Source organism: Oenanthe melanoleuca, chromosome 18 (assembly GCF_029582105.1).
Source record: "Oenanthe melanoleuca isolate GR-GAL-2019-014 chromosome 18, OMel1.0, whole genome shotgun sequence".
Classification (NCBI taxonomy): Eukaryota; Metazoa; Chordata; class Aves; order Passeriformes; family Muscicapidae; genus Oenanthe; species Oenanthe melanoleuca.
The window spans coordinates 774,755-791,285 of record NC_079351.1 but is presented as its reverse complement, the minus strand read 5'-3'; the positions used below and the strand labels follow the sequence as shown (position 1 = coordinate 791,285).

At 59.5% G+C, this 16,531-nt stretch overlaps 1 protein-coding gene across 1 annotated transcript; it reads left to right on the top strand.

Moving 5' to 3' along the window:
- The first annotated feature begins 11,787 nt into the window (after positions 1-11,787).
- Positions 11,788-15,497, top strand: NPTX1 (neuronal pentraxin 1). Its single transcript, XM_056505699.1, has 6 exons — positions 11,788-12,282; positions 12,419-12,626; positions 13,027-13,271; positions 13,355-13,534; positions 13,631-14,545; positions 14,800-15,497. The coding sequence occupies exons 1-5, from the start codon at positions 11,818-11,820 to the stop codon at positions 13,850-13,852; spliced, it is 1,320 nt and encodes a 439-aa protein (XP_056361674.1). The 5' UTR covers positions 11,788-11,817; the 3' UTR covers positions 13,853-14,545; positions 14,800-15,497.
- Positions 15,498-16,531: the final 1,034 nt, after the last annotated feature.

The following is a 16,531-nucleotide window of genomic DNA, read 5'->3' as shown; positions in this document are numbered from 1 at the left end:
GGGTGGGAAGGGACTTTAAAGATGTTTTAATAAAACATCCAACCTCCTGCCCCGGGGGGAGTCAGAAGAAGCAATCCCAACGCTCCACCTGAACAAATCCCAGTGCCTGGGGCGGGCAGGGCTGCACAGATGGGCCCTGATCCCTCTGCTGGAGCTTTGGGCAGCGTGTGCCAGCCTGGCACCAGCCCTGCCCGAACGTGCCACCAGAAATGCCCGTGAAGGGCACAGCTGGCAGCGGGCACAGCACATCTGGGCCAGCCCTGCCCGTCCCCAGCCAGGCTGCAGGGCTCTGTGTTCCCCCTGTGATGCCTTAAGGTTTAATTTTTATATTTCCCATTCTCTGCCCTGCACTGCTGAGTGACTCTGAACTCCACACAGTGTCCCCAGTTCTCCTCCCAGTCAGGCACACACAACAATCCTTGTCCAGCCCAGAACCAAGGACAGGCTGCAGCTCCAGCCCCACAAAGTGCAACCAGAGAGAATGGAGGAGAGAATCTGGGAGGGTGGGACTGCAGAGCCTGGAGCTGGGATGGGACAGGGAACCCCAGTGTGGGAATGGAGCCAAACTGATCCAAGTGTGAAACTCCTGGCTCTGAGTCCATCTGGGGTGCAGCCCTGACCAGGCTCCTGCACTGCCCAAGGTGAATCTTTGAAGGGTTTTTAATAAATCCGTGATTTATTCCTTTAACTCTGCCCAGCCCCTGCTCCAGGCAGCCTCCCAAGGCACCACCCTGCCCTCAGCAGGTCCTGCCCATCCCTCCAGGGTGTCTCAGACACTGCCCTGCCTCTCTGGGTGCCCGCAGTGCCTCCAGCCCAGCCAGCCCCACTGCTGGGCTCACCAGGGCAGGGATGGGCAGGGGCTGGGCTCAGCATCTGGGATGGGCACCATCGGCCCTGCCCTGCTCCCAGGGCACAGACAGCACTTCCACAGAGCTCAGCCTGGCCTCCCCACCCTGCAGTTCCCGTGGGATTCACCCTCTCCCATTTCCCAGCACTGCTGGCCTGGATTCCCTGCTGCCAGGGCTCCGTGCCAGGGCAGATGTGGTGCCAGTGCTGCCCCCAGGAGCCCCTTTCCCTGCAAAATCAACCCTGCAGCCCCAGGCTCTGGACAGAACCACAAACTAAATTACCCCCTTGTTCCCAGGGAATCCGAGGAGTGGGCACATCAAGTCAGGTAAGGCACAGTGAGTGATGCCCTAAACCCAAAATGCAGGATTATCTTCCAGAAACACACTTGGACACAGCCTCCACCTGTCACTCTTTTTAATGAAAAATCCTCCTATCTCAGCCTCTGTCAATGTCCTTTGTTTTGCCTTATTCAGCCATCTAATTCTAATTCCACTTTTGGGCAGGAAGAAATAAAGATTTGGGAAGAAGAATGTTACTCATAAATATCATGAGAGATCTTATCTTTCCATTTCATTAGTCAAACTCACAGGTCACAAAATGAGTCAGTTGGATGCAAAGCTCTGCTCTCAGAGCCCAAAGGCCACCAGGCCACCTTTCCTGGGCTTGAAGGGAGGTTTGTGCAGGCGGCCACGCTCCTTCCCCAGGGCAGCACTGTTTGCACAGCCACAGCCAGGGCTGGCTCAGCCATTTGGGGGCCAACAACCAGGTTTGTTCCAGCACCTCAGTCGGGGCAGCTTTACAGCCTAAAGACAGCAGGTAAAATATTTATTAGGGAGAATATCTATTTTTACCCAAGCCTGATTTCAGCTGTATTATTTATGCATGTGCAGCACACAGACTTCCTTCCTTCCTTCCTCGTTTCACAGCCAATGTGAGCCGGGGGTTGGGGCAGGGGATGGAGCCAGGTGAGAAGGGGCGGGCGCTGCTCTGTGCCGAGCCCAGCCCGCATCAAAGCACGATCCAGGGCACGGAGTCCCGCCTGCTGGAGCCTGGCAGTGACCTCCCCTGCGAGACGGAGCAGACGCCGCTATTCCCGGCTATTCCCGGCTATTCCCGGCTATTCCCGGTTATTCCCAGCCTATTCCCGGCTATTCCCGGCTATTCCCAGCTATTCCCGGCTATTCCCGGCTATTCCCGGCCATTCCCGCCTATTCCCGGCTATTCCCGGCTATTCCCGGCTATTCCCGGATATTCCCAGCTATTCCCGGCTATTCCCGACTATTCCCGGCTATTCCCGGCTATTCTCATCTATTCCCAGCTATTCCCATATATTCCCGCTTATTCCCAGCCTATTCCCGACTATTCCCATCTATTCCCATATATTCCCAGCTATTCCCGGCTATTCCCTGTTATTCCCGACCCATTCCCAGCTATTCCCGGGTATTCCCGGGTATTCCCTGTTATTCCCGACCCATTCCCAGCTATTCCCGGGTATTCCCGGGTATTCCCGTCTATTCCGGGGAGTTTTAGGGAGTGAGAAGGTGCCCCCTGAGCTCCTCTTCCCACGCCAGCTGTTCTGCAGTGCCCCAGCCCCTGATGTGATGGGATCTGCTCTTTTGAGTACAGTCAAACTGCCTTAAAAACATGGGAGACATAAAAAAAAAAAGGTGTAAAGTGGCATCTTAGTCAGCAGCACCCATTGGGAATATGACAGGGATTCACGTTCTCTTCTCACGTTGAAAAGGCCAGAATAAATACTAGGTCAAACATCTCTCCTTGCTCTTTTAGTGGGAGGAACTCTTTGGCATCAGGAGAAATTTTTCCCCAAGGAGGAAAAGGCAGGGAGAAAGGAAAGGTGATGCAGCCTTGGAAGCAGAAAATTTGGAAGTTTTATCTGCTCGCTTTGGCTCCAGTGAACTATAAAAGGGCGAGTTTCCGGATGAATCAGAGCTGTAGGGTTTAGTTAATGAGTGCATTTGACACCCTCGGATTCCAGGTACAACATAAGTTCGAAGTCATTTAGACCGTGAAGCAGCCGCCGAGTTTGACCCCGAAGGCGACTCGAGTTCACCACGAATATAAAGATTTCTGCGCTCCCTGCGGCAGCGGGAGACTCGGGTGACCCGACAGAAATCGGCTGCTTAATGGAGCTGTTTGTCTCCCAAAGGCGGAGCGAGGCCGGCTCAATACTTGGGGATGCGATGGATCGGAGGGTTTGGCGGAGCTGCTAATAGAGTTCCCGAGCTCCCGGCCATCCATCTCCCGGCCGTCCCTCATCGTTATCCGCCCCCGGCTCCTCGCAGCCCGCGAGGTGATGGGGCTGCGTGTGTTTAACAGCACGTGATCGATGGCAGCTCGGCAGACACGCTCTGCTTTTCTCATTATTAAGTGCAGAAATGTTTCCTTGAACACCAGGTCGCTGTTGTAGATCGGTATCAGCCCCGACTCGGTGACAAAACCTCCCCAGCGAGCCGGGAGCAGCAGCCAGGGAGCTCTGCGGGCTCCTCCTGCCATGGCAAAAGCTTCAGCACAAAAATCCTGGTTCATTTTTGCAGCCCCGAGCCCACATTGCCACGGGACAGGCAGGACCTGACACTTCCCCTTGGTTGATAAGAAATAATTCATCATTTTCCATGGATTTCTCATCCTGTCCTCCCCTGGGGCTTGGGAATCATGGAGCTGCCTTTGGAAATGTCAGCCCGATGACGCAGAGATTGCTCTGGAATCGGAACTGGTTTGGTGATCTGTGATAAACCACCAAGAGATTGGGATGCCACCAAAAGAATCCCAGAAGGGAGAAATCCAGCCTGGCTCACCTATGCACTGTCAACCAGTAACGCTGGTTTTGGGAGAGAAACCCACAAATCTCTTCCTTCATTTGGGAAATGCAATTACCCCTGGAATCAACACGAATGGACCTTTCCCATGAAGTACAGCAGCTGGAACCTCTTCCTCAAGCCTAGGATATTTCAAACCCCGATTCCATGGACCAACATGCTGGGGGGTCTCATGGCTCGTGGGTTTGCTGCTGAAATCCAGAGGTTTGTAGGGCACAGGGGGACCAGATAATGGCAGTGGGATGAACTTCCACACAAACTCCATCACTTGTGTCACCTGCCCCGGAGAGGATCCACCCAGCAGGGAACTAAAGGTTTCACATAGACAAATGCTCTGTGTAAATCTGAGTGTGGATTTCCAGCAGAATGAGCACTCGAGGCTGATGGAGCAGCGGGGCTGTGACACACACCAGCAGTGCTGCACTGCCCCAGCCCATGCCGAGTTTCTGTCCCTGGAAACTGCAGCACAGCCAGCAGCTTCTGCATTCTCCACTCATTTAGTTTGCATTTCCCAAGCAGAGGAGCCCTAAGAAGGCACAGCAGGAGGCAATTCCCCCCAGGGCACCCCAACAGCATCACCCCTGCACAGCTGGGCAGTGCCAGCCCTCAGCAGCAGGGATGGAGCTGCAATTCCAGTGTGGAGAGCCATGAACCAAACGTGCTCCTGCCAGGTGAGCAGCAGCCCAGAGTTGTGCCAGACCATGTCTGAACCCAGAGGAGCCGTGCTGAGGCTCCTCCTGCCATCCCAGGGGTCAGAGCTGGCTGGACCCCTGCCATCCCTGCATCTGCAGCTCTGCCAGCTGCACACAGCAGCCAGAGCTTCACTCAGTGCCTGGAAGCAGCTCCGGGGCTTTTCCAGTTACCCTCAGTCTCTCTGCAGCTCCTGCAGGCTCCACCTTGAGCAGGAATCGATGCCCCCCAGCCCTAATGCAACCTCTGCAGAGAACCTCGGCATCCTGAGAGCCCTTTCCCCACTAAAAGCTGCCCTGGAGCTCGGGGTCAGCCCTCACAGCAGCAAGCCAGGAAATCCCTGTTGCCTTGGAGTGGTTTTCTCCATCCTGGCTCTAAAACCTTCCGTGTTTTAACCCCAAAGCTGGGCAGGGAAGCAATCCCAGTCTCCAGAGTTTGGGGTTTGTGTGCCAAGGTTAATGCAGGAGGGGGCTCAGGGGTGGCTGCAGTGCCCCGTGGGGAGCCCGGGCTGCAGCAGGGGGAAGGAGCAGCAGAGCCACCTCGGCATGAGGTGACCACAGCCCCTGCTCCTCACCCCTCTGGGATTCAGGAGTGAAGATGATCCTGGGGAGAAGGGAGGGCTGAGGGGAAGCTGTTTTAATATTTAGTTTTTATTTCTTATTATCCCACCAATCTGATTTGATTGGTAACAAACTAATTTCCCCAAGCCCAGTCTGCTTGCCATGGTTGCTGAGGGATTTCTCTCCCCACGAGCCTTTTGCCCCATTTTCTCTCCCCTCAGCTGAGGACAGAGCCCTGGGGGCACCCGGTGTGCAGCCTGGGTCACCCCAGCACAGCACATTAACAGAACACAACAGAGGGCGTGGGAGAAAAGGAGCAAGAGACTGCAAAACAATAAATAATCATGGAAAAATCTAGGGCACAGCAGTGTCACTGGCTTTTGATGTTTCCTTCTCATCCTGCCCTGCCTCTTCTCCCACGGAAAGGGAACAATGCAAGGTGGGAAGAAGCTCCAGAGCAACAGGGACACAGAGCTGTGTCTGTTCAGAAGCACCAGAAGGATTACAGATAAATATTGAAGCTATCAAAGAAGCTTAAGGGATTTAGGAACCCACTCCCCATTATTATCCTCACTGGGGGAGGGGAGGTGATCTCTGCAGCCCTACAGCAAACACCAGAACCGTGCTGACCTCTGAAACCCCCACCCCGGCTGCAAATTCCCCCTCATCTGTGGGCAGGGGGAAAGATGCCAAGTGTGGGGTTTGTGACACCCGGAGTCCCCGTCTGTCACTTGTGTCACCGCGGAGGGGCCGAGCTCTGTGAGACCCGGACACCCCTGAGCCAGAGACAGCAGGGCCGGTCCCAGCACTGGGCAGGACTGGGAGCGCTGGGCTGGATCCATCCCGCCCCAGCATCCATCCCGCCCCTGCCCTCGCTTTGTGCCGCGGCAGAGAATCCCGGCAGCGCTGTCACCGCTCGAGGGACGGGCTGGAGTGACGTGGTGTGTGCGGGCAGGGGGGATTCCTGCGCCCATCCATCCCGGCGGGTGCGGGGTGCGGGATGCGGGGATGGAGCCGCCTCCGCTCGGCGCGGCTCGGGCGGCACAGCCGAGCCCGTTACCGGCGGAGACCCGCTCCGGTCTCACCGGGAGCGACGGAGCGATGCCTGCCACGGACACGGCAGCTCCTCCTCCTCCTCCTCCTCCTCCTCCTCCTCCTCCTCCTCCTCCTCCTCCTCCTCCTCCTCCTCCTGCCCAGGGCTCTGCTCGCCCCGCTGTTCCCAAAGCCCAGCCCAGGTGGGCACAGCGAGGCTGGGCTCGGGCTCAGGCACGGCTTAAAGCTTCCCTCCCTTCCCCGGGGGGAGAAGGAGCCCGGCGGGACCGGCACAGCCCCGGGCCGAGCCCAGCTCCCGGCTCCAGCCACCCCTGGGTTCCCGGGCAGGGCATTCCTCACCAGCCCAGGCCCCTTCTGCAGCTCTCCCTGCAATTTTGGCTGATGCCAGCTCAGCCCTCCAGAAGCCCGAATGGTTTCTCTGCTACACTTAGAAGGAGATGCTGCAGTTTTAAACCACAAATTAAATTTTTAATGATACTTCATAACTGTTGTACCCAAATGTAATGCAATATTGATAGGAACTGTGCATCCAGCTAACATGAGACTGGCCTAGAAAGCTTTTTAGGATGTTATGCAATATACAGCTAAATTAATTATTTGTAATGAAAGGATCTGTGTCCCTACAGCATCACAGAGACCTACTGGTACAGAGACCACACTCCCCAGTCTCACTGAGTGTAAATGTCAGGCAGTTTAGGAGGAAACTGGCTTGTGAGATGGGAACAATGAAAGCAAGGGAAGGGAAAAAGGGAAGAGAGTGAATGTGCGAGAGAGGGAGAGAGAGAGAGAGAGGGAGAGAAACAGAGAGGGAGAGATCTGCAAAGAAAGACTGCAGCAAAATGCAGCAAAATTCCCAACTGCTGTCCAGAGTGTGTCTGTCACAGAAGGGAATTCTCCATCTCACACACGGTATGTGCACTGCCTGCACCCCGTGCCTGAGCTGCTCTAGTGACAGCTGCACCCAAAAAACACATTTTGCATATCCAGCACTCTGAACTGAACCATGCAGCAGCTGGGGGCTGCTTCCCTGTGCCTGGCCCAGCTGCAGAAGGAAAAGCTTTGGAGATGATCTTACCTTCCCACATCTGGGCTCTGCAGAGCCAGAGGTGCTGTGACCACAGAGCCCACAGACTCCACAGACCCCACAGAGCCCATAGACCCCACAGACCCCACAGACCCCACAGACCCCACAGAGCCCACAGAGCCCATAGACCCCACAGACCCCACAGAGCCCACAGACCCCACAGAGCCCACAGACCCCACAGAGCCCACAGAGCCACAGACCCCACAGACCCCACAGGCCCCACAGATCCCACACACCCCACAGAGCCCACAGACCCCACAGAGCCCACAGAGCCACAGACCCCACAGACCCCACAGGCCCCACAGATCCCACACACCCCACAGAGCCCACAGACCCCACAGAGCCCACAGACCCCACAGAGCCCAGAGAGCCCACAGAGCCCACAGACCCCACAGAGCCCACAGAGCCCACAGAGCCCACAGGCCCCACGGAGCCCACACACCCCACAGAGCCCACAGACCCCACAGACCCCACAGACCCCACAGAGCCCATAGACCCCACCGACCCCACAGAGCCCACAGACCCCACAGAGCCCACAGACCCCACAGAGCCCACAGAGCCCACAGACCCCACAGACCCCACAGGCCCCACAGATCCCACACACCCCACAGAGCCCACAGACCCCACAGAGCCCACAGAGCCACAGACCCCACAGACCCCACAGGCCCCACAGATCCCACACACCCCACAGAGCCCACAGACCCCACAGAGCCCACAGACCCCACAGAGCCCAGAGAGCCCACAGAGCCACAGACCCCACAGAGCCCAGAGAGCCCACAGAGCCACAGACCCCACAGAGCCCACAGAGCCCACAGAGCCCACAGACCCCACAGACCCCACAGAGCCCATAGACCCCACAGAGCCCACAGAGCCCACAGAGCCCACAGGCCCCACGGAGCCCACACACCCCACAGAGCCACAGAGCCCACAGAGCCCACAGAGCCACAGACCCCACAGACCCCACAGAGCCCATAGACCCCACAGATCCCACAGAGCCCACAGAGCCCACAGAGCCCACAGAGCCCACAGAGCCCACAGAGCCCACAGGCCCCACAGAGCCCACAGAGCCCATAGACCCCACAGAGCCACAGACCCCACAGACCCCACAGAGCCCATAGACCCCATGGACCCCACAGAGCCCACAGAGCCCACAGAGCCCATAGACCCCATAGACCCCATGGACCCCACAGAGCCCACAGAGCCCACAGAGCCCATAGACCCCACAGAGCCCACAGAGCCCACAGAGCCCATAGACCCCATAGACCCCATGGACCCCACAGAGCCCACAGAGCCCACAGAGCCCATAGACCCCATAGACCCCATGGACCCCACAGACCCCACAGAGCCCATAGACCCCATGGACCCCACAGAGCCCACAGAGCCCACAGAGCCCATAGACCCCATAGACCCCATGGACCCCACAGAGCCCACAGAGCCCACAGAGCCCACAGAGCCACAGACCCCACAGACCCCACAGAGCCCATAGACCCCACAGATCCCACAGATCCCACAGAGCCCACAGACCCCACAGAGCCCACAGAGCCACAGGCCTGTCCTTGCTGCAGTTTCCCTAAGAACAAGTGTTTCAATTAAAGAAAAGATGAAACAACCTGGAGGTCTCTGCCTGTCCTGCTTTCAGCCTGCTGGGGATGTGGCTGGAGGGGACAATCCCTCAGGAGCCTCGGTGACAATGGGGCACAGCCAGCAGCTCCATGCACAGACAAAGGGAGCTGAGCCCTGGAAGTGCAGCCACTGCTGTTCTCATTTAAAGCTGCCTCCATCCCGTAATGGATCTCATCCTTCCCAGTCCGCAGAGGAGACTTAAATGTGGAATCAGCACCACCCCACAGGAGATGGTTTATGTACAGCAGGCAGGAGAGAAAGCTTCCACTGCCTGCTCCCCGGGGCTCCAGCTCCTGGGATTAGAGAGATCTGTCCACTTTTACAAACTCTCCTGTCTGCATTGCTGCTGCTGCTGCTCCCACACCTGGGTCAGTGGAGATTTCCACCCCTCACCTCTGCACGGGAGCAGCCTGGGCTGCCCAGAGCCATCCTCCTCCATCAGCAGCACAAATGTGCCTGCTGGCTCCTGTTCAGAGCTGAACCATCTGCGAGGGTCCTTGAGAGCTGTGCTCAGCTCTCTCCAGCTGCACTGCCATAAATCAGCTGCTGGGAAGAGGCAAGGGAAGAGTTAAAAACAGGGGCTCCAGTACTCCATTACAGCCACACAGCTCCTAAATCTACAGAAGCAATAACAGATCCTTCTGCATGATTCAGTGATTCTGGGAAAGCTGAAATCTTGATCGTGTTTTCCACTCCTTTCTTTGCATCAGGAGCCACAGGGGTTATTTTGCTTATCTCTCATAGTGCAGCTTTGCTGTTTTTTCCCATCCAGGCATTTCCTGCTCTCCATCACCATAGTATCCGAGTGTTTATTTTATTGCATTTGTCACCTTGGTCTCATCTCCGCATAATGTGCTGTGGATGACAAAAGATTGTGAGGGAAATTGGTTCAGTGACACGCTCAGCTCTGCCAGTGCCGTGCAGATGTGAGCAGGAGCGGGGCCGGCTCTGCTGCCTCTCACCTGCTCTACCCTGGGCTCATCCTATTCCTGCAGGAACATTATTTTTGGGTTGTGCTCCTGCCCGTGGCAGAAGGATTAGACTTGCAGTCTTGTCAGCTTTTGCTTTTGCCAGAAAGCCCCAACCCAAGCAGCACAGGAGGGACAGTGCTCTGCCCAGTGAACCCCGTGGGGTCTGTCCCCTCCTGATCCCCCTCCTGCCCTGCTCCTTGCACTGAAACACTGCTCAGCACAGAGAGCAGCAGCAGGGACACAAACCAGGGAGATAAAGCCTGAAGGAAGAGCCTGCTGGAAAGGCAGATTTCCCCCCAAAATTTCCTGCAGCAAAGCACAACACCCCAAAGGGGAACAGCACCAGAGGTGTGGGCAGCCCCACAGGAGGCTCTGAACTGCACAGAGGATCAGCAGTGGGACCCAGGAGCCCCAGGAAGGCTCCAAAGGACACCCAGGGCTCTTCAGTCCCCACGAGCAGAGGGACAGGTTGGATGGACAGTGATGAAAGCACTACAGGATGCCCATGAAGGTGCCCCAGAGGTGCTGAGCACCCTGGCACAGCTCCTGAACTCTCAGCCACTTCTGCCAGCCCTGCCCTGGCCTCCCCAGGCTGGCATAAATGGACAGCAGAACGTCAGAGGGTTTGCCAGCCTGCCATCCTGCTCCTGCTGACAGCCCCAGGCCCTGGGTTTGGCCATGAAATGTGGATTTCACTGCACCAGAGCAGGGCTGGATGGGAAAGAGGCTCCCAAGGCAGCTGAGCTGCCTTTGAGGAGGAAACACTCCCTGCCACATCATGTGTCACAAACCTCCAGGGCTGGGTGATGACCTGCTCCAGGAGAGGCACCAAACCAGCCACAGGCACCACTGGCAGCAGCTCAGGGAGCTCCAGCCCCAGCCAGGGCTGCTCCAGGCACATCAGAGGGGAAGGACCATGGAATGGCTGTGTTTTATCTTTTGCAGATCCACAGACTGAAAGCCTTTGTATTTTATTGACCCACTTCACTAATCAAAATTAATTGCTTCATATTTCACAGGATAACTTGGCATTATGTAAATACTGCAGCCATATGTGCTGCTGCAGTGCTGGGCTGAGCTGAGGGGCCACACTCCCCCAGGCTGAGGTGCTCTCTGGTCAGGAGGTTCCTGCCACACACAACACAACACCCCAGGGAGAGGAAGGGACAAGGAGCAGAGGCTCAGGGAGCTGGGACAGCTCTGTTTGTGCTCAGTGTCCTGCAGGGGCAGGGGACACTGCTGGCTTCTGCTCCTGGAGTGGAGGAGAATCGGCCACGGCTGAAGTGCTGGAGGTGAGAAAAGGGACAGCTCCAACAGCCACGAGCTATTCCCACCTAGGACAGGTCCGGGAATTACCTGCAAGGTCCTTTCGCTGGTTACTGGAGGAGCAAAGCAGCAGCTGCTCCCCTGCACCCCGAGCTGGCTGGGCCAGGGCCACAGGGCCAGGGACAGGGACAGGACAGGGACAGGGACAGGGCACAGGGACAGGGACAGGGACAGGCACAGGGACACGCCGTGAGTGCCGGGCCCGACCGAGCTCCAGCGGCTCCGCCCGGGGCCGGCTCCTCCCGCGGGTCCTGGGAACCTGCCCGCACACACCTGTACCTGTAACTGCACACACCTGTACAGGCACAGCCCGCACACACCTGTACCTGCACAGCCCACATACACCTGTACGTGAACAATGCATACACCTGTACCTGCACACCCTGCACACACCTGTATGTGCACACAGACACAGGGACACACACAGACACAGACAGACACAGACAGAGACACACACACGGACACACAGATACACATGGACATATGGACACACACAAACAAACACATGCACACACAGACACACACAGACACACACACACGCACACAGGGACACACGGACACACACACACAGACACACGGACACACACACACACGGACACACAGACACTCACGCTCACAGCATCACCCCCGCACGCTCTCGCTCTCGCTCTCTCTCTCGCTGTCGCTGTCGCTCACGCCGCGCTCCCACGCGGGGCCCCCCTCCCCTCCCGGGCCGGGATTCCGCGCTCCGTGACGCCCCGCGCGGCCCCGCCCGGCCGCGATAAAAGCGGCGGCGCCGCAGCGGAGCCGGAGCCGGCCCGGAGCGAGCGGAGCCGAGCGGAGCCATGGCCGCGGGGCCGCCCGGCAGCCGCCGCCTCCTCCCGCCGCTGCTGCCGCTGCCGCTGCTGCTGCTGCTGCTGCTGGGGCCGCTGCGGCCGGCGCTCGCCCAGGGCTTGGGGCAGACGCGCTTCGTCTGCACCTCGGTGCCGCTGGACGGGGACGTGTGCGCGGCCTCGGCGCTGGGCACCGGCTCGGCCGAGGAGCTGAAGGGCACCGTGCTGCAGCTGCGGGAGACGGTGCTGCAGCAGAAGGAAACCATCATGAACCAGAAGGAGACGATCCGCGAGCTCACGGCCAAGCTGGGCCGCTGCGAGAGCCAGAGCGTGCTGGAGCTGCCCGGCGAGGGAAAGGGAAGGAAGGGCTTTTCCAAGAACACCATGGGCGACCTGTCGCGGCCGGCCGCCGCCGAGACCCTCAGCCAGCTGGGGCAGACGCTGCAGTCCCTGAAAACCCGGCTGGAGAACCTGGAGGTACGCGAGGAGAGCCGGGGAGCCGCACGGCCGCGCACCGGGAGCCGCGGGCAGCCGGGGCAGCCGCGCACCCGGCACGGGCACCGGGAGCCGCTGCCCGGGGCTCACTGCCCGCTCCTCTGCTCGCCCCTTGCAGCAGTTCAGCAGGATGAACTCCTCCAGCCAGACCAACAACCTGAAGGACATCCTGCAGAACAAGATCGATGACCTGGAGAAGCAGGTGCTGTCGCGGGTGAACAGCCTGGAGGAGGGCAAGCTCAGCCCCCGCAACGAGTCCGAGGAGCGCGGCAAGATCGAGAGCACCCTCACCTCGCTGCACCAGCGCATCAGCGACCTGGAGAAAGGTACCGGGCGCTGCCCGCCCCCGCCCGCGGGACCCCCGGGCCGGCCCCCGGAGCTCCCCCGCCGCTGGGCACCGGGCGTGCCGGAGCCGCTCCGGGCAGCGATCCCTGTCCCCGGGCTCGGCTCTCCCCGCGGCAGGGGTTGGACCTGGCTGATCGCTGAGCTCCCTCCCAGCCCCAGCCCCTGCTCGGTGGCTCCTGAGCAGCCGCTGCCCGCGGGCTCCGCCGCCGGGGATGCTCCGGGCGCTGCCCGCCGTGGGGATTAGGGAGCCGCGCGGCGCCGGAGGGATTTGCTCCTCGCTGCCATCTCAAGGCCCGTTACATAACGGGGTGGGGAGGGGGGAACCCCCAAAGGGGCAGAAAGGGGCCCCGGCGGGAGCCCACCGCCCCTGCGCTCCCGCAGGCCAGAAGGACAACCGGCCCCCGGACAGGTTCCAGCTCACCTTCCCCCTGCGCACCAACTACATGTACGCCAAGGTGAAGAAGAGCCTGCCCGAGATGTACGCCTTCAGCATCTGCATGTGGATCAAATCCAGCGCCTCCCCCGGCATGGGCACCCCCTTCTCCTACGCCGTGCCCGGCCAGGCCAACGAGCTGGTGCTCATCGAGTGGGGCAACAACCCCATGGAGATCCTCATCAATGACAAGGTACAGCCGGGCCGGGGGCGGGCGCTGGGCTGGGGGGCAGCGCGGGGACCCCCGTGGGCACCACCCTGACCCGCTGCCTGCAGGTGGCCAAGCTGCCCTTCGCCATCAACGACGGCAAGTGGCACCACATCTGTGTCACCTGGACCACGCGGGACGGCGTGTGGGAAGCCTACCAGGACGGCACCCAGACGGGCAACGGCGAGAACCTGGCCCCCTACCACCCCATCAAGCCGCAGGGCGTGCTGGTGCTGGGCCAGGAGCAGGTAAGGGCTGGCTAAGGGCGGCTGGGGGGGTCCCTGCTCGCTCCCCGAGGGGACGGACGGGACCACCGGGCCGGGCTGACGGCGGCTCCCCCGCAGGACACGCTGGGCGGAGGGTTCGATGCCACGCAGGCCTTCGTGGGGGAGCTGGCCCACTTCAACGTGTGGGACCGCAAGCTGAGCCCGGGGGAGGTGTACGCGCTGGCCACCTGCAGCTCCAAGGCGCTCGCGGGGAACGTCATCGCCTGGGCCGAGGCCAACATCGACATCTACGGCGGGGCCACCAAGTGGACTTTCGAGGCCTGTCGCCAGCTCAACTAGGGCCACGGACAAGCGAGAGAAACCTCCTCAGCGGGTTCTTTTTATTTATTTAATTATTTATTTTTTCTCCTTTTTTTTTTTTTTTTTTTTTCTTTTTTTTTTTGCGCAAAAACAACCGAGAACGAAGCCACCCGACTCGTCCCCGGGAGCAGGGATGCCCCGGCAGCGGCGCGCCCGCCCGCGGAGCCCCACGACCCTCCGGTTTCTGTCTTGCCAACGTCCTCGAACGCCTGCGTGCCTTGGCCTGGCGCGGCTGCGCCCCCCGCCGCCCCCCGGCCCGGCCCCCGCTTCGCCGCCGCTTTCCTCGGGCACCGGCGCCTGCAAAGGCAGCGGGACCCGGCCCAGAGCCCCCTCGGGGCTCCTCCTTACCCAGCCTGACCCCCCCGGGAGGGAGGGTGGTGCCCCCAGAGCTGGGGGAAAGTTCCGACACCCCCTCCCCACCTCCCCAAAACCGGGGTTGCGACCCCTCCGCTCCCAGCCCGGGAGGAGCCGCCCCCGGCCGGCGCTGCCCCCAGCACCACAGCCATAGCCCCGGGCTGCGGCGGGACCCCCGCGGGACCCCGGCCCCGCTCCCCGACCTGCCGCACTCAGGTACCCCCGGCCCCGCCGCCTGCAGCCCCCCGAGGCCTCCTACGCGCCGTAGCTGGTGACAAATAGCCTTTACCGTCCCTCCAGTGCAGCTCCCACTGACAGGTCTGAAGCCTTTCTGCTTTTGATAATACACTCTCTTGTTTCTCTTACTGTAAAGGGAAGTTTATTACCAATTAAAAAAAAAAAGGTATTTTTATGAAGATAAAAAAGTATATAGAATTATCAGTGCTCCCTAAGGAAAACAAAATAACGTGCTTTGAGATTCTGCAGGATAAAAAGAGATAAAGAAGCGTATTTTGAGATAACAGATGCATTTTGTATGGTTTCCTTTTCTAAACTCCTGGTTTGTACTACAGATTGCAGAAATCACTCCCCAGCCCCCCTCCTGCCCCCCACCCAGGGCGGCAGTGGAGGATGAGGCAGAGAATTCACCCGGGGCTCCAGAGCCTCACGACCGACTCCAGAGATGCGGCAAAGAGCCGGGCGGAGCAGAGGGGTCGGAGCGGGCCGGGGGCTCCTCCCGGCCGGGGCCAGAGCCCCTCCCGGCCCCCGGAGCGGCACAGGCAGCGCCCCAGCGAGACCCGCGCACGGCTCAGGGCAGCGCTCCTCACCCCGCTCCTGGTGCGAGAAAAACCACCCCGAACCATCGAGAGTTAAATTCGAGTTCCTCCCAAGCCCCTGTTCACATCGGCGAGCACAGGCACAGCCTGCCGAGAACAACGAGACCATGGCACAGGTTTAACCTCCGGCCCCAGGTGCGTTGGATTTGCCAAAAAACCACGAAAGGGTGTGATGTCAACACAGTGTACATAGTGTACAGTAGGGGAGAGAATCAATGTATCTTAATTTGTCATTATTTTGCTAACCAAAGCTGTACATTTTTCCTACTCCTGGCTCTGTCTCCTTTGGGATTTGAAGGGGTTCTGCATCCGGCCCGCATCGGCAGTTCTGACAATGCACTGTTTCTACGGATTCTCATGCTTTTTCCATTTTATTGCTGGGATTACATGAATTGTTGACTTTATTTTTACACAATAAAGCGTGAAGAAAGACACTGGCCTCTCTCACGCGTGTCTGTTCCCTGAGCAGCCAGAGCTCAGCAGCTTCTCTTTTTCCACAGGAAGCTTTTATGCCTGCATGAGGCAGAAATTTCTGCCCAGTTCCTCTTGGAGCTGGCTCAGGCGCTCTCTGCCAGGCTGGCTCCTTCTCCCCTGCCCTTAAACCACGTCTGTCCCTGCTTTATGTAACACCCCACTCAGACTGATCAGACTGATGTGTGTTTTCCTCAAGCTGCTGCCAGGGGACAGTGGCACTGCTGGGGCTCTGCAGGGGATGCTCCCGGAGTGACAAACCCAGGACTGGCTGTCTCTGCTCCCTCGGGAGCTGGGCTGAGCTCCAGCTGCTCTTCCTGGAAGGTGGTGATGCCAGAGGGAACCTGAGCCTGTGGCTCGGGGGGTGTTGGGGCTGGAGGCCACTCGTGTGCCACAGCCAGGGACAGGCCAGCACAGTGTCCCCAGCAGGTTCCCCCTGACCCACACTGGCTGTGACACACGATACAAGGGGGAAATCATCATTTATTCCTGGTAACCAGCCCAAACTGATTCCCCAGAACACCCTTATCCCCCTGCAGCTGGGGATCCAGCCCAGAGCTGCTGCCTCGGGCACGGGCAGGGCACGGGGACAGCAGCACTCCTTCCTCCCTGTGACAGTCCCGAGGGACACGGGGACAGCAGCACTCCTTCCTCCCTGTGACAGCCCGAGGGACACGGGGACAGCAGCACTCCTTCCTCCCTGTGACAGCCCGAGGGACACGGGGACAGCAGCACTCCTTCCTCCCTGGGACAGCCCCGAGGGCACAGCTCAGCAGAGCCCTCGCTGCTGCCAGGGCTGTGCCCGGCAAGTCTCAGCTCCCAGGGGCTGGCAGTGGCCACGGGGAGGGTCACAGCAATGGCCACGGGGAGGGTCACAGCAGTGGCCACGGGGAGGGGCAGCGAGGGTCCTGCAGCTGCTTGTGCTGCATCTTCCCAAGAACTTCTCCAGCTGCTGCAGCCTCTGCTCAAGGTGTCCCAGACTGGCCACCTGCCACCC

What these genes read in the sequence shown, in the direction of transcription:
- NPTX1 (XM_056505699.1), top strand. Translation starts at nt 11,818, where the DNA reads ATGGCCGCGGGGCCGCCCGGCAGCCGCCGCCTCCTCCCGCCGCTGCTG. An exon ending in CCCGGCTGGAGAACCTGGAG is followed by an intron (nt 12,283 to 12,418) that starts GTACGCGAGGAG and finishes CGCCCCTTGCAG; the next exon opens with CAGTTCAGCAGGATGAACTC. An exon ending in CATCAGCGACCTGGAGAAAG is followed by an intron (nt 12,627 to 13,026) that starts GTACCGGGCGCT and finishes GCGCTCCCGCAG; the next exon opens with GCCAGAAGGACAACCGGCCC.